The sequence below is a fragment of the Cyprinus carpio genome, chromosome B22 (genome assembly GCF_018340385.1).
Source record: "Cyprinus carpio isolate SPL01 chromosome B22, ASM1834038v1, whole genome shotgun sequence".
Taxonomy (NCBI): Eukaryota; Metazoa; Chordata; class Actinopteri; order Cypriniformes; family Cyprinidae; genus Cyprinus; species Cyprinus carpio.
The window spans coordinates 24,771,682-24,794,033 of record NC_056618.1 but is presented as its reverse complement, the minus strand read 5'-3'; the positions used below and the strand labels follow the sequence as shown (position 1 = coordinate 24,794,033).

At 38.3% G+C, this 22,352-nt stretch overlaps 2 protein-coding genes across 2 annotated transcripts in view; one reads left to right on the top strand and one right to left on the bottom strand.

The window, feature by feature from the left end:
* The first annotated feature begins 95 nt into the window (after positions 1-95).
* si:dkey-110c1.10 (unconventional myosin-Vb) lies at positions 96-17,257 on the top strand. Its single transcript, XM_042749451.1, is given in 36 exon segments — positions 96-848; positions 1,692-1,802; positions 1,992-2,160; positions 2,437-2,581; positions 2,824-2,980; positions 3,053-3,193; positions 3,287-3,371; positions 3,457-3,564; positions 3,655-3,767; positions 3,879-4,147; positions 4,228-4,309; positions 5,265-5,405; positions 5,491-5,616; positions 5,694-5,777; positions 5,867-5,998; positions 6,739-6,836; positions 6,915-7,001; positions 7,073-7,393; positions 7,503-7,659; positions 8,681-8,920; positions 9,411-9,620; positions 9,758-9,783; positions 9,785-9,849; positions 10,013-10,167; positions 10,670-10,837; positions 10,906-11,006; positions 11,101-11,178; positions 12,303-12,433; positions 13,257-13,379; positions 13,463-13,614; positions 14,572-14,878; positions 15,088-15,309; positions 15,312-15,387; positions 15,467-15,638; positions 16,683-16,763; positions 16,838-17,257. Coding segments are annotated over 36 exon segments (5,022 nt in total). The 5' UTR covers positions 96-821; the 3' UTR covers positions 17,000-17,257.
* Positions 17,258-18,179: 922 nt separating this feature from the next.
* Positions 18,180-22,352, bottom strand: part of unc13a (unc-13 homolog A (C. elegans)) — a 40,706-nt gene continuing 36,533 nt past the window's right edge. Inside the window, 3 exon segments of the mRNA XM_042749998.1 lie at positions 18,180-19,979; positions 20,084-20,243; positions 21,650-21,742. Of these exon segments, the coding sequence (XP_042605932.1) occupies positions 19,691-19,979; positions 20,084-20,243; positions 21,650-21,742 (542 nt within the window). The 3' untranslated portion in view covers positions 18,180-19,690.

The following is a 22,352-nucleotide window of genomic DNA, read 5'->3' as shown; positions in this document are numbered from 1 at the left end:
CAAAAAGAGAAAGGTATTTTTGTTTAAAATTTTGATATTCTTTGTTATTTTTGATATATTTTATCTTTTTTATTAATAATAATGTGGTGATAATTATTATGCTGTTTAAATTCAGTATTTTTTGTGTGTTATTCTCAATGCCGATGTTTTATTAGGGATATAAGGCATTGATAAACATATTAACAGTTACAAAGTGTGAAGGTATGGCTTTGTTTTACTTCAAATGTTATGTTTTCAACTCATCTGGTGCTTGTTAAACCTGTTTTTTCATTATAAGCTATTCATACTTGACACTGAATAACATTTCCACAGTCTGAACCAGAAATTCAAATGTGAATGGTGATTCATAAAATGTGACGCGTGATTCATATGAAGTGATGTGTAAACATCATCCTGTGATAAGCAACTTAATTAAACGTGTTACGGGGCGAAAGCTGTTTTTTAAAAATGTTTTGTTCATAGCCCACAGCAGCACGCATTACTCAAAATAAAATGTTCTTGTGTTTCTTTCCTCAATGATCCTACAGATGTTGCACTCGACAGAATATTTATTTATGTTTCGTTAGTGCTATCCATTTGTTTGCAGTACTTTAAGCTGCTTTGAGATTTTATGGTTCAGATCCAGAGCTGTTTTAAATGTCCCTCTCTTAGCTGAAGGATTAACTGTTGACTTACCATTACGGTTATGATGCCTGAATCTCTTACTGACCAAAGGGCACGGGGCCAGTCACTCGCTCTGAGACACAAATGAAAAGAACAGCTGAAGTTGTAGTGAGGTCTCCTTTGAGCTGTCAAAGTAGAAAAATTAACTTTCTGGCCAGATGGCAACCACAGAGCTCTACACAAAGGTAAGTGCATATGCTAACTTTTAGTAGCTATATATTTTTTGTAACTCCATTGGATGTCATGATAGATAGATAGATATATAGATAGATAGATAGATAGATAGATAGATAGATATATAGATAGATAGATAGATAGATAGATAGATAGATAGATAGATAGATAGATAGATATATAGATAGATATATAGATAGATAGATAGATAGATAGATAGATAGATAGATAGATAGATAGATCAATTGATCGATCGATATAGTTTGATTTTGTTTAGTGTTGTGCATACAGTAGATAGATATAGTTTGTTTAGTGCATCTGCATCTGTATTATTTTCACTGTCAAAGGAGACCGGCTGGTGTTAATGTTTAATGGTGCGGTGAGTGTATTTATGCTGATGGAGGAGAAAGAGTGTCACTGGGGTGGGACGGGCAATCACTCAGGCACATGAGCCGGTTGTGTAACATACAAAATATTGAATCAATTTCCTTGGTATCCATATCTTGAGACATAATCATAATCAAGTCTGTAGAATGCAATGTCCAGTCTTGCTCCTATAAGGTCACCTTCATGCACAGTTTATCTCCAACACACCTGCAATGGATATTCCTAGTAGTCCTGAAGATCTCGAATAGCTAGTTTAGGTGCAGGAAGCACATTGCACCAATTCATTCCTTAAATGTTTTTGAGATCCAGTTGAATGATGTGTCAGTACACTCAACATTTGAGAGTTTGGTTAATATCAATTACAAATTTAGCAGGAGATCAGGATCAAATACCAAAAACTTTGGACTTGCCACATACTGTTGATTATGATAAGTAGGAATATAGTTAGTGTTTCTGTTGTCTCTCAGGGGGCAAGTGTGTGGGTGCCAGACCCAGAAGCTGTGTGGGTGTCTGCCCAGCTGCTTCAAGACTACCGTCCTGGAGACCAGCACATACGAATCCAACTCAATGATGGCAGAGTACTACACTTACACACATATGATTCTGATTTGAAATCATGAGCCTTCAAGAAAGAACCTGTCGCACTAACCACTAATCAAACTTTATATAGACACCATGTTTTTCATCATTTTCAGTTGTATAGCTGCCTCTAATTTTATTTATATATTTACAAGCCATTTATATGCTATTTTATTATTTTTAAACAAGAGATGGAGTATCCAGTGTTGCCTCCAGCGGGTCTTCCTCCTCTAGGTAACCCTGATATTTTGGAGGGAGAGAATGACCTCACAGCTCTAACCTTCCTCCATGAGCCAGCGGTACTTCACAACTTGCGTGTGCGCTTTCTCGACTACAGTAGCATTTATACTTACTGCGGTGAGTTAAATTCAACAGAAAACAGTAGCAAGTTTTTTTTTACAGCCATTGCCCAATCACCTCTATTTTACTGGGTGTAAAGTTCAAAACACAAAAACTTCAAATAACCTCACTCATTGTTATATTGGCTACTGTAAAGAACGTTTACCAAGCACTGGGTTTATTGAAATGTAAATTATGCACAGAAAATGATGGCATATTTTTAAAGCAGATTAATTTCACTTTTAATTTCAGAGATACATTAACCTCATTTAGACAACTTTTAATATTTATTAGGGATTGTGTTGGTGGCGTTAAATCCATATGAACAGTTGCCCATTTATGGAGAGGAAGTGATCGACGCTTACAGCGGCCAGGACATGGCTGATATGGAGCCACACATTTTTTCTGTGGCTGAAGAGGCATACCGAACTATGATCAGGTTAAGAACAAGCAAATAACAAGATCAGTTCATTTACAAAATAGTACCGTGTTTTTGGACATGCCCCGTGGAAATACCATAGTATTCTGTGAATTACTTGGAGAGCCATTTAAATAATATTTAAATATCAAAGTACCACGGTATTACTAACACTCTACTATGATAGTACACAACAGAGAAATTCATTCTGAATCTGTATTACATTACTTTAACTAAAACATATGGGTTTATTATTATAACAGAGAGGAGAAAAACCAATCCATCATAATCAGTGGAGAATCAGGCTCAGGTAAAACTGTATCTGCTAAGTTCACCATGCGTTACTTTGCTGTCGTGGGTGGTGCGTCCCAGCAGACCAGTGTGGAGGAGAAAGTGCTGGCATCAAATCCCATCATGGAGGTACTGAAACTTGATTTCTGACCTTTTTGGTAAAGTAGGAGGAGGCTGTTTATAACATTTTAATCCTTGCAGGCAATTGGTAATGCAAAAACGACCAGAAACGACAATAGCAGTTGTTTTGGGAAGTATATCGAGATAGGATTTGGACATAAAGGGGATATCATTGGGGCAAACATGAGGACCTGCTTGTTGGAGAAATCAAGAGTTGTTTTTTAGGGGCTTGCTCAATCATATAGTTTTCATATTATCTCACGATTCAATGACCGAGTTCTGTTATTGAGATTAATTTTGCTTAATAAAAAAAAACAGGCAGCTCAAGAGAGAAACTACCACATCTTCTACCAGCTTTGTGCTTCCAGGGATTTGCCAGAGCTGAGGACACTCAAACTTGGTAAAGCCTAAACCAATGTCCTGAAAACATGTTTATTTGTGTTGGACATTTTTGTTTAGTTACACCATGCACTGCATCTCGCTAGATTCTGCAGAGAACTTTCATTACACCAACCAAGGACAAGATGTGCACATTTTTGGCACAGATGATGTGGTTGAGCTACAGCGGACAAGAAATGCCTTTACTATTCTTGGTAAGCTAAAAAACATTCATATATATATATATATACCTTCAAAACAATACTACACACTTTTTTTGCAAAACTTGTGGTTCACCCCCGCAGGAGTGCAACCTGACCAGCAGATGGAGATATTTCGTATACTGGCAGCTATTCTTCATCTGGGGAATATCAACATACAAGCCAGTGGCCGTGGTGGGGATCGCAGCTACATTGATGTACAAGCACCATTTCCTATTATTTTGCACATTTCTGAGATAGATTTGATGTCTGTATAGATGAAGTAACGTGCTAATATGGACATCAATTCTTATTCATCACACTGGCAGGTCAACGACCGTTCCTTGGCCATCTTTGCCAAGCTTTTAGGGGTTGAAGGTGCTCAGATGGCCCAATGGCTTTGCCACAGGCGATTGGCAGTGGGTGGGGAAATGCTTGTGAAGCCCATTACAGGTCAGCAGGCTAATGAAGCAAGGGATGCTCTGGCTAAGCATGTGTATGAGCAACTGTTCACTTGGACAGTGCAGAGGCTCAACTCATCCTTAAAAGCGCAACGGGAACAGCCCAAATCTTTCACAGGAGTTCTTGATATCTATGGGTAAGAGTTATTTTGTGTGTAACAAAAGAAAAATGTACATGTAGGATTGTTTTGTCAATCTTTTCTTTGATCATTTATAGGTTTGAGACTTTTGACAGGAATAGTTTTGAGCAATTCTGTATTAACTACGCAAATGAGAAACTCCAACAGCAGTTCAACAGGGTAAGTTTCCAGATATTGGGACTTGGTGTACTTGGGTGTCTAACATCTTCTGTCTAGTGAAGAGTGACTTAGTCCCTGAAGGGTTGCTCCACCCTAGTAGGGTGACCATACGTCCTCTTTTTCCTGGACATGTACTGGCTGGGATTTCTAAATTGCCTAAAATGTCTGGTTTTTCCTATTGACATTCCAATTCCTTCTCGAACACTGTGATGGGTAGATTATTGTACAATGGCTGCACACTATTGGTCAAACTACTTTTTAGTCATTAGGTGTGTTAGATTTGAAGTGGCGATGCTTAGAACGCATGAGTGATTAGAGAGCAGATGGCTCCTTATGCTTTCGAATCACTCTTGCGGTACTTTGATGGCATACACAGGTCTGTGCAGTGCTGCTTTGAACATGCCTATTATCTCCAACAAATATGAAAACAATAGAAAACAAAGCCAAACCCTGAACATTTTTGGCAATTTAGAAATCCTGGCCAGGACATTTCTGGGAAAAAGAGGATTATGGTCACCCTACACCCTAGTGTACATTGTACAAGTGCATATTCTTGGTTACACTGAGCTTTTCAGAATCATGACTAATCATTAGCTGACCCTAACGCTGACCCTAACCCTAACCCTAACCCTAACTTTTGAACTTTTTTTGTGTTCAAAATGTACAAAATCAATATAATAAGCGGGTACATCGTGAATACATTTTCCAAAATGTGTTTTTGGCTTATACTGAATCACTATGGCACACCTATAATAAGTTTTTATATTCAGCTTCAGAACTGATGTGGAGTAGCACAGTACCTGCGTGATTCGTCATAGACATGAACAGAGAGAAGTAGCTCCGGCTACAATGTTCTTCTGCAAGACGCACACAGTTCTGTTTATTAACTGCTAGAGTGCCAAAAGTTACAGAGTGCAGCTTTAAGTATTTGGTATATGCTTTTTGTCCTCGTCAGCACGTGTTTCAGCTGGAGCAGGAGGAGTATCTGCGAGAGGAACTTCCCTGGAACCGTATTGAGTTCAGTGATAACCAGCCATGCATTGTGCTCATCGAAGGTCAGCTGGGCCTACTTGATCTTCTGGATGAAGAATGCAGAGTGAGGAATCTACATGTTTTAATCCGTGCTGTAGTCCCTCTTATCATGTCATCAAGGTGTACAACCCAATATCGCTCTGTTCTAGATGCCTAAAGGCTCAGATGAGAACTGGGCTCGGAAGCTTTACGACCAGCACCTGAACCACAGCCCTCACTTTCGTAAACCACGCATGTCCAACTCTGCCTTCATCATTGTGCATTTTGCTGATATGGTCAGAAAACATCAATTCACTAATTGATGGCACCAAACCTTTCAGTGTTTGATATTATTGCTGACTTTTTGAATTAGGTCCAGTACGAGTGTGACGGCTTTTTAGACAAGAACCGAGACACTGTATTCGAGGAGCCCATCAATATACTGAGAGCTAGTCAGGTATTGTTTGACTAGTTCAAGTCTTGGCTGTTGAAAAATTTTGCTTTGTACTCACTCTGCCTCCTCACGACTGTTTGTACCCTTCACAGTCAGAACTAGTTGCCGAGTTGTTTCAGAAGGAGTCAGCAGGTGGATCCCTCCCCAACTCCTCTATTGCAAACGGGAGCGTACGTTCAGGGAAGAGAGCTCACCGAGAGCACAAATTAACTGTGGGCTTTCAGGTGAGCTGCTAAAGAAAACTCTTGACTAACCAGTCATGCTCAAGCCCATCTAATGTTGGCTGCACACTAGATGATTTTCAAATCCTAAACGATTTTAAAACCATGGGAGACCACAGACATGAAGACAGTTTCAACTGATTTTTAGCCTTACAATCCTCTGAACGCATACACTAGACCAAGGGTGCCCAAACTCGGTCCTGGAGGGCTGGTGTCCTGCAGAGTTTAGATCCAACCCCAATTAAACACCTGAACCAGCTAATCAAGGTCTTACTAGGCTTAATAGTAAATTTAAGGTAGGTGTGTTGAAGCACGTTGGAGCTAAACTCTGCAGGACACCGGCCCTCCAGGAATGAGTTTGAGTACCCCTGCACTAGACGATTCGACCAGACCGCAAGACCACACACTTGTCAACTGTAGGAACGATTTCACAGTGACATGGGCTCTCACGAAGACTCACAAGATCAAATGTGACTAGAGAACACATGTTTGATATTTACGATTTGAGTTCGGAGACGCTTCGTCTAAGTCGGGAGCAGTTAAATAATCATAAGGACACTACACAATAGAGGACTTTTTGGACTAAAAATTGTTTGCGACAAGCCTCAAATCGGGCCAAACCCCCGATCAGGCTTAAAATCGGCCTTAAAATTGTCTAGTGTGCAGCCAGCATTATGGTATTCTTTGATTCTTAAGGTCTTAGATTTCTACCTTTTTTTTACATATTTTGTCTTTGTGTCTAGTTTCGTCAATCCCTGCAACTTTTAATGGACACCTTGAACAGCACCACACCGCATTATGTCCGCTGCATAAAGTCCAATGACCTCAAAAAGCCATTTCTGTAAGAGAATAAATAAAATGTAATTTGTGTTCATGTCTATTTGAGTTTGATTAACTCTCTCTTGTCTCTCTATATCAGTTTTGATCCCAAGCGAGCAGTGCAGCAATTGCGTGCATGTGGAGTCTTGGAGACCATCCGAATCAGTGCCGCAGGCTACCCCTCCAGGCAAGTACTCTTCTATAGGTCTCTCAGTTCAGTTCCCGCTTCCATCCCTGACTCTCTCATCTGTACTCCAGGTGGACATACGAGGAATTCTACACTCGTTATCGGGTGCTGCTACATGGTTCTCTTTCTAAAGATGATATGCGCTGTTCCTGTCAGAGTGCCCTTCCTGATCTCATTCCTGATCCAGAGCAGTACTGCTTTGGCAAGACCAAGGTCTTCTTCCGGGCCGGACAGGTTGCAGTACTGGAGAAGCTGAGGGGGGATCGGCTACATGCAGCAGGCGTTTTGATCCAAAGCTGGGTGAGAGGATGGCTGCAGCATAGGCATTATCAGCGGCTCCGGTGGGCCACCTTCATCCTGCAGCGGTACATCAGAGGAACCCTGGCCCGAAGGTGGGTTAGAGTGTTACCTAGAGGGCACTCTATGTACTTTCTAATGGGTGTTTTTGTATATTTGTGACTCTAATTTAAAGTATGTGCTTTAATGTTACTTAACCATTAGGTTGGCGTGGAGCCTCCGTTACACACGTGCAGCTTTAATCATCCAGAAAACATACCGCATGCTGGCTGTGCGACAGCTTTATCTCACTATCAGAGAGGCCACCATCAAAATCCAGGCCTTCATCAGAGGCACTCAGGCTCGTCGGATTTATAGACAGGTAAAGTGCTTCATGTGTGTCTGGGTGTCTAGTTACAAAAATACAAATAAAGTTACAGGTACATTTCCCAGAATGTTTGACCGTACACCTAAATCCTGAAAAAAAATAGCCAAAGATTTCCTTGATTCTAGTCTTTTGGTTTACTTTACAATCTTGAAGTTCTAAAGGGCTGTTCATACCAAGGACGATAACTATAAAGATAATGATAAAGATATAGGTCTAGTTCTAAAAAGCGTTCTCAATATTAAAGAATAGCAGAGTCCACACCACCGCTATAACGATAAAGGCACAGGAAAACGATATTGTTGGAATCACTTTCAGAATGTGTTTTTCCACCTGATGAACAATAAAAACATTGACACCCATCTCTATTATAATATGCCAGAGTTTTAGAGTCAAACTATCAGGCAAAGCAGTTGACTAATGTGTGTGTGTGTGAGTGTGTGTGTGTGTTTTCTGAGTACTATAAGGTCTATGCTAAAAATCTTTGTTGTTCAGTTGCACTTTCCCATTTCCCATTATCCCTTCGGGCATAAATAATTAATATGGTTCACATTTAGCCAGTTTTATGTATATTGTTTTGTCATGTTCATTAACTGTGTGTTGTCAGAATAAGTTCATCAACAATTATTAGTTGATTGTTACCCTTGTTGTGTTTTCCATGTGTCAAGTGGGTCTGTAGGATTTTTTTTTTTTCTCCATGTGTTGTTTTAAGTAGCATAAGAGTTTGCTCTCCATGATGTACATTTGTCATAGAAATCAATAGCTGAAGCTAGCTTAAGTTAACTATTTAACATAAGGGCACAATCCGCTAGACTTTAAGCTTAAAAAAATCCTCTTCAAATCACTGAATCTTAACAGGTATTTGATATAACAGGTGACATTTTCGGTTATGGCAGCTTGACATTTTACGTTACGTTCAGTAAATTAGTAGCCTACTGCATATATATGTGAATGTTGTTGTCTAATGTAAACATTATTACTTTACCGTGCACTTTGTTTTATAAATCTCTCTCTCTAGATGCTGACAGAGCGGGCGGTGGTGTTCTTGCAGGCGCGGGTGAGGGGCTGGCTGGCCCGGTGCAGTTTCAGACGCGTCAGAGCTGCAGTGCTGCTCATGCAGTGCTGTGTGCGCAGGCGAGCGGCGCGAAAAGAGCTGTTGCGCCTGCGTGCTGAGGCTCGATCAGTGGAGAAATACAGAGAACTCAATAAAGGCATGGAAGTCAAACTCATGCAGCTGCAGCTCCGAGCCGACCAACAGGTGAAAGCATCAGTGTTTAGTTGGGATGTTCACAATTCTGTAATTCCTTTATTAAGATTAACCATGGTTTTACTGTAGTAAAAGTGTAACCATTTTTTTTTTTTTTTTTTTTTTTTTTTGACGTATAGATTGCAATTTGTATAACCACAGTTTTACTACGTTACATACCCTGGTTAAACTATGGTTACTGTAGCAAAACAATGGTTAATATGTGGTTACCATAGATTAACTGTGTTTTTGTGGTTTTATTTGTACTAAAACCCTGGTTAATTTTCCTAAGAGAATGACCCCCCCCCCCCCCCCCCAAATAAATATTTATTTGACAAATATCACTTTTTTTTTTTGATAACAACTTGTAACTACTAGTTACTTCAAAATGTAATCTGATTATGTAACTCCCATTACCTGTAATGCATTACCTCCAACACTGGCAAGATTTGAATTGTTAGATAGTGTTGTATATTGTGAATCGTGTTTTTTCTTCTCTCAGGCGAGAGAGAGTGCGTCTCTGAGGGAGACTCTTCAGTCCGAGCGAGAGGCTCACAGCTGTGAGCTAGAACAGCTGCGGTCCAGCCTCCTCAAACTCCAGATCCAGCTGCAGGAGAATGCAAATACTGCTCCTTCACTCACAGACAAACAGGAGGAGGACAGGAGGAGAGCTGAGGAGAAAGCAGCTCAAGAGATCCTCCAGCTTACACAGGTGAGCCATGTGTGACATATTAAATATGGTTAACATCAGACACTTTATTTTCCTTAAACCACTTTCTTTTCTTGCAAGGCAGCTGGTTCTGTTGACGTGCTAGTTTTGTTTGTTTACTCACTCCCTGTTTACTCTAGGAAATCCAAGCTCTCCGAGTCGAGAGAATCTTTGGAGAAAGAGAGGGATGATCTGGCCATTCGTTTACAGGATCAGGAAAAAGCTCTGGAGGGTGAATCATGTGTCTGCCACAGTGTCATTTTCACAATCTCAACTCGTGTATTGTTTAATAAATGAAAGAGATGGCTGACTAAGACTAATCTGAATGCATTTAAAGACACACAATAAATATTAAAAAACACTAATGAAAGTGTTTGTGTGTCTGTATGTTTCAGAGAACCATCAACAGACTGTGAATCAGGCAGATGCATCGGTGCGAGCAGAGCTGGAAGAGGAGAGGAGGAGATACCAGAGTTTACTGAGAGAGTTCACAAGACTAGAGCAAAGATACGACAACCTGCGGGATATGAGTGTATTTACAACCAATGAGGTACGTCTTTACTGAAAATGATCTTTCAAGACAATGTTTCCATATCACATATCTCTTCGGATTTCTGAGCCGTGTGAATTTTGAATGCAACATCTAAAACACACACACACACACACACACACACACACACACACACACACACACACACACACACACACACACACACACACACACAAAACTGAAATAAAAGTAATAAAAACAGTATTAATAAAAATGACAAAACCACATAGCAAAATTAATAAAAGGTTTACTAAAATTTAACTGAAAACAGAAAATATAAAAATAAATGATGCTATAAAAGTATCTAAAATAACACTGCCCTGTACATGTACAAATCTAAAATATGACTTTATATATTAATTAAAAAGACATTTGAATGTAGTAGCTAATGATCTGTTATGCATTATATAATGTTGTATTTGTTTACTAAATATTAATATACAAGTATTCAATATGAATATTGTTAATATTAATAAACGTGTGAATATATGTGGGTGTTCAGCGCTCACGTGGACACAGACGAACAGATTCGGCTGTGTCTTTGGAGCCTCCTTCACCCGTCACCACACCGTTCTCCAGCTCGCCCGTCTTCCCTTCACCTGAGGAGGTCCGGAGGATCAGCGTGACGTCGCCCACCGACAGGAGACCCTGGAGAGATGAGCAACCTCTGGTTAGTGTTTCAGTCGAAACTAAACATGTGTCTCTCACTGTATGCATAATAAAAATGCTTACCTGCAGAACATCCTGATGGAGGACATGAGCATTGCGAAGGACACTGCTGAAAGAATGAAGGGGGAGGATCTCAGATACGCTTACGACGCTGTACGGGTGGCCAACAAGTCAGTTTCTTTCTGCTCATCTCATGTCCATCAGACTGATACTCTGGGAGTCATAAATGACTTATATTATACGCATCACATTTTACGCTTTCAGGTTCCTAGAGAGGCAGCTGTTGTCTCAGAGAGCGCAGTGGGAGCAGGAGATATCAGATCTCAGGATGAAACTCCAGCAGGCCAAGACAGAGATACACCTGGAGATCCTGAGATAAATGTACCTGTTCCATTTGAACTTACCATTTATTAAGTTGGTTGCTTCTTCTCCTTCTTCTGAGACCAAATTTTAAAATGTATCTCCTCCTAGACTTTTAAAGCTACAACCACCAAACTCGGGTCAGACCTTCAGACTGGTCTGACTCGGGTTGCTATATCTTTTCTAATTGATCTGGCTTACGGTTTTTGTAAACCAGACTATCAAAACCACATAAAATCCCATAGACTTTCATTGAGGGGGTGAAAACTTTTGTACAATAAGACATACGGTGTATTTAAGCTGTCTGCTGCCATAACAAAGCTTAAAAACTCCATACTGAAAATACAGCTAAAACCAGCCTAAGCTGATTGGTTGCTTTGGCTGGTCTCACAAGCTGGTTTTAAAGTGGTTTTGACCACTGTTTTAGCAGGTCACGCTGGTCTTAGCTGTTTTTTAGCTGTTTTTTTACTGAATCAATTGGTTTTAGCTGGATTAGCATAGAAACATGCCAACAACATGCTGATCACTTGCTAATCATGCTAGCAACATGCTAATCACTTGTTAATCATGCTAGCAACATGCTAGTCACTTTCTAATCATGCTAACAACATGCTAGTATTTGCTAATCATGCTAGCAACATGCTAATCACTTGCTTATCATGCTAGCAACATGCTAATCCCTTGTTAATCATGCTAGCAACATGCTAGTCACTTTCTAATCACGCTAGCAACATGCTAGTATTTGCTAATCATGCTAGCAACATGCTAGAAACATGCTAATGACATGCTATTAACTTTGTTAATCATGCTAACAACATGCTAGTCATTTGTTAGTCATGCTACAACATGCTAGTAACTTGCTAATCATGTTAGCAACATACTAGTCACTTGCTAATCATGCTAGCAACATGCTAGTTTACTATTTCTTATCTATTTATCTATCTATCTGTTTATTTATCTATTTTTTTTTGATAGCTTGTATTGCCTTCAAAACTTTAAAACTACTTCAAACTTTCTGGCTAGGCTTTTTCAAGCCATCTTAAAGTTTGCCTTCAAACTTTACTATCTAGTTGTTCTTTGTACTTTGTTCATTTGTTTTTTTTTGCTTCTTTATGTGTGTTTATGAAGGACCTAACAGAGCTGGTGATGGTTCAAGAGCAGGAATGTGTCCGGTTGCGACGGGAACTCAAGGAACTGAAACACACCGTGAGCCTCAGGAGAATCCTGTCTTATGCAGGTCTGTGTAGATCCAAAACATATTTGGACACCTACTGTAAACTACACTCTTAAAAATAAAGGGGATGCCGTGGAGGAACCAGTTTTGGTTTGCAAAGAACCTTTCAGTGAACCCTTCTTAAAAGAACCATTTTTAAATTTGTGTGAAGAACTTTTTAAAAATCTGAAGAACTTTTTTTCCATCATAAGGAATTTTTTTTTGGAATGGGAAGGTTCCATTGATGGTAAAGGTTCTTCATGGAGCCATAGATGCCAATAAAGAACTTTATTTTTAAGATTGTACCATAGGATTTTTTAATGTTTTGAAAGAAGTCTCTTATGCTCACCAAAGCTGCATTGATTTGATCAAAAATACAGTAAAAATAGTAATATTGTGAAATATTATTACAATTTAAAATAACTGTTTTCTGTTTGAATATATGTAAAAATTTAATTTATTCCTGTAATGGAAAGCTCAATTTCCAGCATCATTACTCCAGTCTTCAGTGTCACATAATCCTTCAGAAATCACTCTGATTTGCTGCTCAAGACACATTTCATATTATTATTAATGATAAAATCAGTTTTGCTGCTTAATATTTTTGTGGAACCCATTATAATTTTTTCTTTTAAAGCAAACAAACAAAAAATGTTTGAACTTTAAAATATCTGAACACCACTACATTTCATATTAATATAATCAAATCAGTTTTTTTTTTTTGTACTTTAATGAAAATTAGCACAAACGCACTTCTCAACCAAAAAAAATTCAGAAAAAGAAGTTTGTTATAAGTTTCAAATCATGGTACAATAGATATAATATTGAAAATGTATTTAATGCTCAGGTGTGGCCATAGCAGCGTCCCAGGACGCAACATCTCCTGCCCCTCAGAAGAGCCAGATGCTCACCGGACTGCTGGAGTGCAGGAAGAAAGATGAGAGCAAGCTGATCAAACACCTCATAACCGGTCAGCAACATACAACACTTTGAGTTTAGTTTTAAGACTATAATTCATGCGCACTGAGTGGACTGAATGTTTCTCCGTGGCAGATGTGAGGGCAGAAGGTGTCTTGTCTCTGCCCCCTGGACTGGCGGCTCGGGTTCTGTTTCTGTGTGTACGGCAGGCGGACTGCAGCGGTGATCAGACGCGGGTGAAGGGGCTCTGCAGCGCTACTGTGAGCGCCATTAAAACCACCCTGAAGGTGAACAACTAACTTTGATTTTACTAGCATTTATATCTTTAGCATTTATCACAGTGTGCCACAAATAATTCATTTCAACTCATCAGTTTGTATCAGTTTCCACAGTTTGTATGTATTTATTCATAAATAATAATATATTCAATATATAAAATTATTATATATTTATTTAAAAAAACAAACAAACAAACAAAAAAACAACAACCTTTCTACGTGCACTGCGTTAAGCTAACAAAGACTTGTTATAGCACTTGTATATCATTGCTCTTTTGTTGATTAGGGTTGTTAAAGGGTGAACTATCCCTTTAAAAGCAGAAATGTGAAGCTTAGAAATTAACACATTAATTCTTCTGTTACAGTTTGTATTATTTCAGCTGTGTAGCTGTTTAAATCACGATTTATACAGTCACCTTATTGTTTATGAGTTACCTAATTTATATGTTAAGTTGTAAAATTTAGACATTAAGTCCAAAATTAAAGAGATAGTTCACCCAAAAATGAAAATTAAATAATTTACTCATCCTCAAGCCATCCTAAGTCTATATGACTTTCTTCTCTCAGACGAAAATAATCTCTTTCAAGATTTATAATGGCAGTGAATGGGTGTCGAGATTTTTAATAAAGGCCTTTATTAACCCCTGGAACCATATGGAGTATATTTCTGATGGATGAATGCACTTATTTGGGTTTCAAAATCTTGGCACCCATTCACTGCCATTATAAAACTTGAAAGAGCCAGGACATTTGTAATATAACTCCGATTGTATTTTTCTGAAAAAACAAAGTCATATAGACCTAGGATGGTTTGAGGGTGAGTAAATAATGGGGTGATTTTCATTTTTGGGTGGACTTTAAGAATGCGTAAACGCCAGAACAAATTTTAATCTGCATCTGGGAAACATGTTTGATGTGTACGGAGTAGATTTTAAGACATTAATTGTTGTGTGATTCATGTTGTAGAAACATGGCAATGATCTGGACGTGACGGCTGTGTGGCTGAAGAACGCTTACCTGCTGAAAGACTTTCTCAGCCAGCACTCTCCCCGACGGGTCACACATCTGAACGTCAGCTCTTACTTTATTTCTTATGCAGAAATTACTTTAAATGGAAATATGCCTCTTCTCCTGCAGGACGTGAGGGGCTCAGAGGAGCTGGTTCCTCTGGTGACGGACGTGCAGGACTCTGTCCGGGTGCTCAGTGATCTGTGTATTCAGGACAATCAGCAGCTGCTGTCCATCTCTGAGAGTCGCCTGCAATCCATCATTAGTACAGTAATACAGACACAAGGATTTTTTTTAGTTTATGTATATATTTGTGTGTATATTTATATCCATCATTAGTACAGTAATACAGACACAAAATATATATGAATTTATAAATATTCTCTCTCTCTCTCGCTCTATACCATTATATACCATTATAATTAATTTATATACATACAATAAAATATAACATATATGCTTGTGTACCCTTAGTCCCAGCAATGCTTGAAAGTGAGACCATTCCTGGTCTGGCTTGATATTTTGTGATTATGAGTTGATGTTGTGTGATTGATGTTTTAGACTTATGACCTACAGCCAGTACGGAGGGAGCGACTATGTCAGCGGTCCTGAGGGAACTGTCAGCGCTGCACACAGCCCTGTCCCGTCAGGATCTGCCCTCGGCCCTGCAGGAGCAAGCCTTCCATCAGCTCATGTACTGCTGGCCGCCTCCACCCTCAACAGCCTGCTGCTGCGCTAGGACATGTGCTGCTGGAACCGCGGCCTGCAGATCAGGTCAGAACTGCTCTCGCTTCAATTACTTACACATCTGTTTGAGTGCCTTGAACTGAATAGTTATATGCGTATATTTTAGATATAATGTGAGTTTACTGGAGGAGTGGCTGCGCAGTCGTTCGCTGCAGACAGGGGGCGCTGTGACCGCGCTGGAGCCGCTCATACAGGCAGCACAGCTTCTTCAAATGAGCAAGACTGAAGCTGATGGACAAGCCATGGCCCAAGCCTGCAATGCGCTGTCCAACCAGCAGGTGGTGGTTTATATGTTATTGCCTTAGGCTGATGTGCGATGTATGGCCAGAGGGTGGAATGTGTTTTATTACAGTTACATATATATATATATATATATATATATATATATATATATATTTTTTTTTTTTGATGAATATTCTTTTTTTTAATTCTTTTTGTTATAAACAATTATTATTATTTTTTTAATTAAATACATTATATTAATTGTGTATATATAATTTATATGTAAATGTATTATTAATAAATTATATTAAATGTTTTTTTGTGTTTATGTGTAGAATTATATATAACATTGAAATTAATGTATATAAATTGAAAATTGTGTGTGTATATATATATATATATATATATATATATATATATATATATATATATATATAATTTAATATGTATGAATTCAATAATATCAAATGTAATTGGATACTAGAATTGTTTTTTGTCTTGATAAACCTTAGTTTATAACATATATAATTTATAACTTTCATTATAATACATTTATACACATATATAATACAATGTAATATAAAATATATAATATAATATACTTAACTTACATGAAAATACAATATACAACTATAAATCAATATTTAAAAAACATGATCCTTTATCCTAAATTATTTTAAATACATTTGTAATTTTATTTTTTATGAACAACAAATGATATATGATATAAATAGAATCATAAATCATTTGATTTCATTTATCCTTTATCCTAAATTAATTTATTTTAAATATACACATTTGTACTATCATTTTTGGTTAACATTATTATAATTATATAATTATAAAATAATATAATTTACTTTGTAAAAGTATCATAGTTAAATTATTTTAAATGTTAATTATATACACATATATAGGTATGTGTGGGCATGTATATGTACAATATTTAAATTTGAATTTCAATGTTCAATATATATATATATATATATATATATATATATATATATATATATATATATATATATATATATATGCTAAATTATAAATACACAGTTTTATGTTGGCATGCTAACTGTATTTGCATTTTAAATGTGTTGCAGGTGGTGAAGATTTTAAGCCTCTATACACCTCAGAGTGACCTTGAGGAGAGAGTAACGCTCAATTTCATCCGTATAGTGCAGGTAAGAGCAAAAACATTCAATTCTAAAACAATATTCTAGCAGGGTTTTGTCCAGCAGTGACAGTGGTTTCCCAGGGGCTGCTGAAGGGGCGTTCTGAGGGGCAACCTCCACAGCTTCTGATGGATGTCAGGCGCGTATTCCCCGTCACGTTCCCTTATCTGCCTCCACCACAAGCCAGTGCCGCCCAGCTGGAGATCCCAGAGTCCCTCAAGATCTCCTTCCTACGCAGAGTCTGAATGTGGGTGTTCCTTTGCCTCCTGAAATGCATTTTTTTTTTTTTTTGCCTTTGTTGCCTTACAACATCACTTTAAAATGTTATCTGGGCATTTTGTGTATGGCATGCTAATTTTAGGCACAGAATGTAGAATTGTGTTAGCTTGAAAAATCCAAGATTTTCTCCCTCCTTTAAAAACACTTTTTAATGTACATTTTAAATGTACATGTCAGGCCAAATAAAATAAAATTTTGCCTTCATGAACCTTCCTCATTTTTGAAAAAAAAAAAAAAAAAAGTTATGTTTTAAAAATAGATTTCAAATTTCTGTCTATATATATGTATCCATCAATCCATAATATATAAAATACAAACCGTATTTAACAGAAACCAACAACAAAAAAAATCCATTACACATTGCATTTTTTGAACCATTTATTGGAAGTAGAAACAAACCAAGGCTGGCATCTGTTTTACCTCCATCCCCGATAAGAACGATCATATTTAGAAAAAAAAAAAGAAAATTAGAAACATCTGTGTATAAAAAAATCTCTCATGCTAGTACTCTGTACCACTACACATCAGTAATACATATTTATATATTCACAAGCCTTCCAAAAATAGAAAATAATACCCAAATATCAAAATAAATGACAAATCGAGAAATAAAGAAAACAATTGAATATCACATCAAATATACATGCTGGCACAAAGAAGAATCTTTCCCAACATGCACTGCTTCTTATATACAGGCAAGGAGTCACTGTTTGGGTGCATGTCGAGTTACTGGGATCCCTGTGCACTTGTGTCTGCGTGTGCTTTGTCTCATACTACATGCTCACGACTGTATCCTGTAATATTATTATTCACAAACAGCAACACACAGCTTTAATATCTGAAATCCTACCATCCAAATTAAAGTATGTTCTTGCTACAGATTCTGTTTTCCACTCTGCAGTCAATTCAACATTCATTAACGCCATTTCCTGCGGCAGAACCCTAGTGTTCAATATCACAACACCGAACATAAAAGGATTTAGTATGATTAAGTATGAAAAAAGAGAAGTTTGAGTTTTCAGTTTGCGCTGAGCGTTTGCGATGTAAACAATCCAAGGCTGTTGATCACTGATGACTTCAATAGAACAGATGCACAAGACTATTTTCAGAGAAATGATACGGGGAAACATCAAAAAATAGCTGTAGCGCAAACTGCTTAATTGCTAAATTCAATAAGCGACTCTATCTAGATAACATCACCTCAGATTTTCATAAGTAGATCCATAGCACGGCTAGTTTTTGTCAGTAACGGTTTAGCGCAATACAGCAAGGTATGGATGGATATACAGTGCTTAACCCACATTATAAAGCATCCCTCTTGTGCATTTCTAATATGGTGGATGGTTTGGCAGTAAAATGGCAGGATTGATCAACGGTTACTATGGCAACTCTATAGGAGCGATTCTCAATGGCTGTGATTCTTTTGAAGTGTGAAACTAGTGAGTGGATAAAAAAGTCCCATTTTGCATGGAATGATCTGAAGCAATATGACATTTAAACATGACGTTATAAAGTGAATTTTTACTGAAACAGGCAGCTCTGGTGTCTCTAATGCAAGCAGTGTTTGTCAATCTATACATCGTGGTATATAAACCGTAGTGCCTTATCATGCCGACAAACACCGGATAAACCGCACAGGCACTCGTACTTGAACATGAACAGATCGGAAAACATACACAAAGACAGGACAGACGTGGCCCTGTGATTGAATCTAGATGTGTGAAGCATCTTCACAAAGTCAAAGTATCTTGTATTCTTACAATAAGTAGAATTTGTAGGATTTCCTGCAAGTGACGCCCCCGAAAAAAAATAAAAATAAAATGTTTTCATACTACATGAAAAAGCAACCACTCTGTGTTTTTGGTGTATTTGGTTGTAGGTCTATTTTTTGTGCTTCTAAACAATTGCATAACATTAAACTCTGACCCATAAGGGGGTTTGGTCCCTATTAAGGAGGTTAGGGGGTGAAATGGTTGTACGTAGTGGAGAAACGATACCCTGACATTAAGGCACCCTTTGTAGGGTGCAGGAATGATTGACAAAAGGCCGCACGAAAGAGGTTTGACATCATGGCATTATGTAGCAATCTCATGTTTACATGCCTTAATCTGGTTTTATTTCACAGATGCATTTGAAAAAAAAAAAGAATATAAATAAAATATAAATTCATTTTAAATATAACTACTGTAAATAGTATTTTATTATTAGTAGTATTATTTTAAATATATTATTATAAATAATATTTTCTGCATTTATATTTTGAGACCTGTGCATTGATAGTGATATTTAATGCTTTGTGGAATAAATAGATAAATATGTGTTGTATTTAAGTACCTCTTGGCAGATTTTTGTCTTGGAATATGCATTATAAAAATCAAGGACATCAAAAACAGCAAGTATTTAAGAGATACAATATCCTGTGTCAGTTTCATGTGCCAAATTGTGCTTGTTAAACAAGCCCTTCCTGGCAATTCTAATGGCAGTGCACTGAGTACAAATATATAACTGCTTTGTCATGTAAACGGTTGGCCATTAAAGTGAAGGACTGAGATAAATATGTCTCGTGTATTTTTCTTCTATGTGCTAGTGCAACATCTGAACATCAGGGGGCAGTGTTTACGCCAAAGTTACCATGCCTCGCTAGCTACTTCCTGGTCTTAGCTTCGCCCCTCCTCAGCAGAGCGCTGGTCGGATTTGAGCTTGACGAATTCTTTCGCGACGTCGTCGTTGTTGCGCTGGGACAGGATTCGTAGTACGGTCAGGCCCGTTTCGTCCATGTGAATTCGTTTACCTAGCGGTAGCCAGCACGCTATGCTACCCCGCGGTGCTACGTCCTTCAGCTGCAGTACTGCCATGCCAACGGTGCGGTCCTCTCGCGCAAAGCAGTAGTCTTTCACGCACACCTGCAGCTCGTAGCACTCCGGACCCACTTCGTTACTCAATGTGCTTTGAAAAAGAAGCAGGGTTATGTTTTATTCAGGAACTGTTGCGTAGATTGTTTTTTGCAGAAACTAAAATGCAAGCTAAAGAAACAAGTGCATGTAACTCACAATGTAAAGGTCTCGTTGTATTTGGGAGCCCAGCTGTTGTTCTTGGACTTGGTGGCGTACTTTCTCTTCTTATCACTGAGATGAGGGCCAATGATGTAGACCTCCACGAAGGGCCGGAAAATTCCAGAGGTCTGCCATCGTAGGTCATTCGCAGCCACCACTAACAGAAAATGCAACAAGTTGTTTAATTTCCCTTCTCTTGTGTCCCATTATGATGCAGAAATGAGGCTACTTGAGAGACCATTTGGGGTTCTTTTGACCACCACACTATAAGAACCCTCCATTGTCAGATGAAAATCCACAAAAATTGTACATTTAGAGGTACAACAGCTTGTCATTGGGGCAGTACCCTCAATGGGTCATCTTTGTACCTTATTTAACCCTAAAAGGTGCCTACCAGAACCTTCAGGGCACATATTATGACTGTAATATGCACTTTTTAGAGGTAGATAAGGTACAAAGTTTAAGGGTACTACCCCAGTGACAAGCTCTTGTACCCCAAAGGTACAATTTTTGTACATTTCTTCTGACAGTTTTGAGAGCCTCTAGGCACCCTTTGGGAAGTTCTGCAAAATGGAACCCATAAGTACAAGCAAGAACTCTAAACAATGTCAGCGGTTCTTCCCATGTTGGAAAGGTTTTGAGGCACCTGACAAGGGTTTCTAGACCTTTTCAAGAGGGTTCTGCCAGTGAGATGATCTAAGGATCCAAAATGGAGCCTCACATACATTTTTGTTTTTACAGTGTAGGCTCCCCTTGATATTCTTCCCATTACACTGCAAAAAATGAAACTATGTGAGGGACCATTTGGGGTTCACTAGATTGGCACGCGTAGATCCTTGGAGAACCTCTACACACCCTTTTAAATAGGGAAGTTCTTGAAGGAACTTACAAAATGGAACCCATTAGAACACGAAAAATTGTCATTGGATTTCTAGTAACCCCATTATATTGTAAAAAGGTTTTAGGCACTTGATAATGGTTCCTAGCGGTTTTCTAGCAGGTTCTGATCTAAGGAACCAAAATAGTGTCTCATATACTATTTCATTGTCACTGGCTTCCCTTGACATTCCCCATTACATGGCAAAAATTAAGTTACTTGAGGGAAGATTTGCACACTAAAAGAACAACTAAACCAGTTGTTCTCAATTCCAGTCCTCGCGACTCTTTTTGGTTTCTTGGAAGAACTTTAAAGACATCAGTAGTTCCTCCAGGAACCCCATTGTAAAGGAAAGACACTGAGGCTTCTTCGAAAGAATGCCTAGAGCAGAGATCTCCAACCCCGCTCCTGGAGAGCTACCATCCCGCTCACTTCAGTTCCAACCCTGCTCCAACACACCTGTCTGTAATTATCAAGTAGCCCTGAACACCTTGATTAGCTGCTTCAGGTGTGTTTGATTGGGGCTGGAGCTGAAATTTGCAGGACAGTAGCTCTCCAGGAGCAGGGTTGGAGACCCCTGGCCTAGAGGTTCTCCAAAGAATCCCACCAGTGAGTTTCACCCAAGTTTAACTCAAGGAGGAATGCAAACAACAGGCTTTAATTGAACATTAAGAAACAATACGTACCCTTCACTGTGACTTTGTGCTCTCCAGTATTTGGATGAGTGAAGATCTCTACATGGATAGACACCTCTCCAACTGCATCATCAACACCAGTACCTGCAGACAAGACAATAGACAAGTCAAGACTCCATATCCGGTCTGGCAGGATACTTTGCATCGGTATGGCTCAAAGGAACTTCCAGTCACTTCCTCTATGAATTCAGTTACCGCAGAGTCATACAGAGGCAATGTATGCTTTAAACTGATTTGATGACATCAAGACGTTTAAACAGTAATGGTGTTGAACCTGGCTTGAAAGATCATTAATATGAAATGATTTTCAAGTTGGTCTTCCATGTTGGAGCACTTATTAAATACAAATTCAGAGCCTATTATTATATTGATTGAGTTTAAATGTGAATTTCATTTGCACAGAATTTTGAATGAGCCAATAGGGAATATAATTAAGCTGCTAATTTCCATAAGGGCTAATATACACAATTCAATAAAGCAGTGAGCTGATCAAATTTGACTTTACTTAATTGGGGTGATACATTAACAAACTTTTAAAAATCGTATAGCACTGCGCAGGATGCAAATAAGCTCTGAAAATGACTGAACAAGTGATCCTTGCAACGCATCTCTAAATCTGGATTAGTGAGGCTTGTTCAGGCACAAAATGTGGTACACTTTATTCTACTGTCTGTGTACAGCACTAACTAAAATA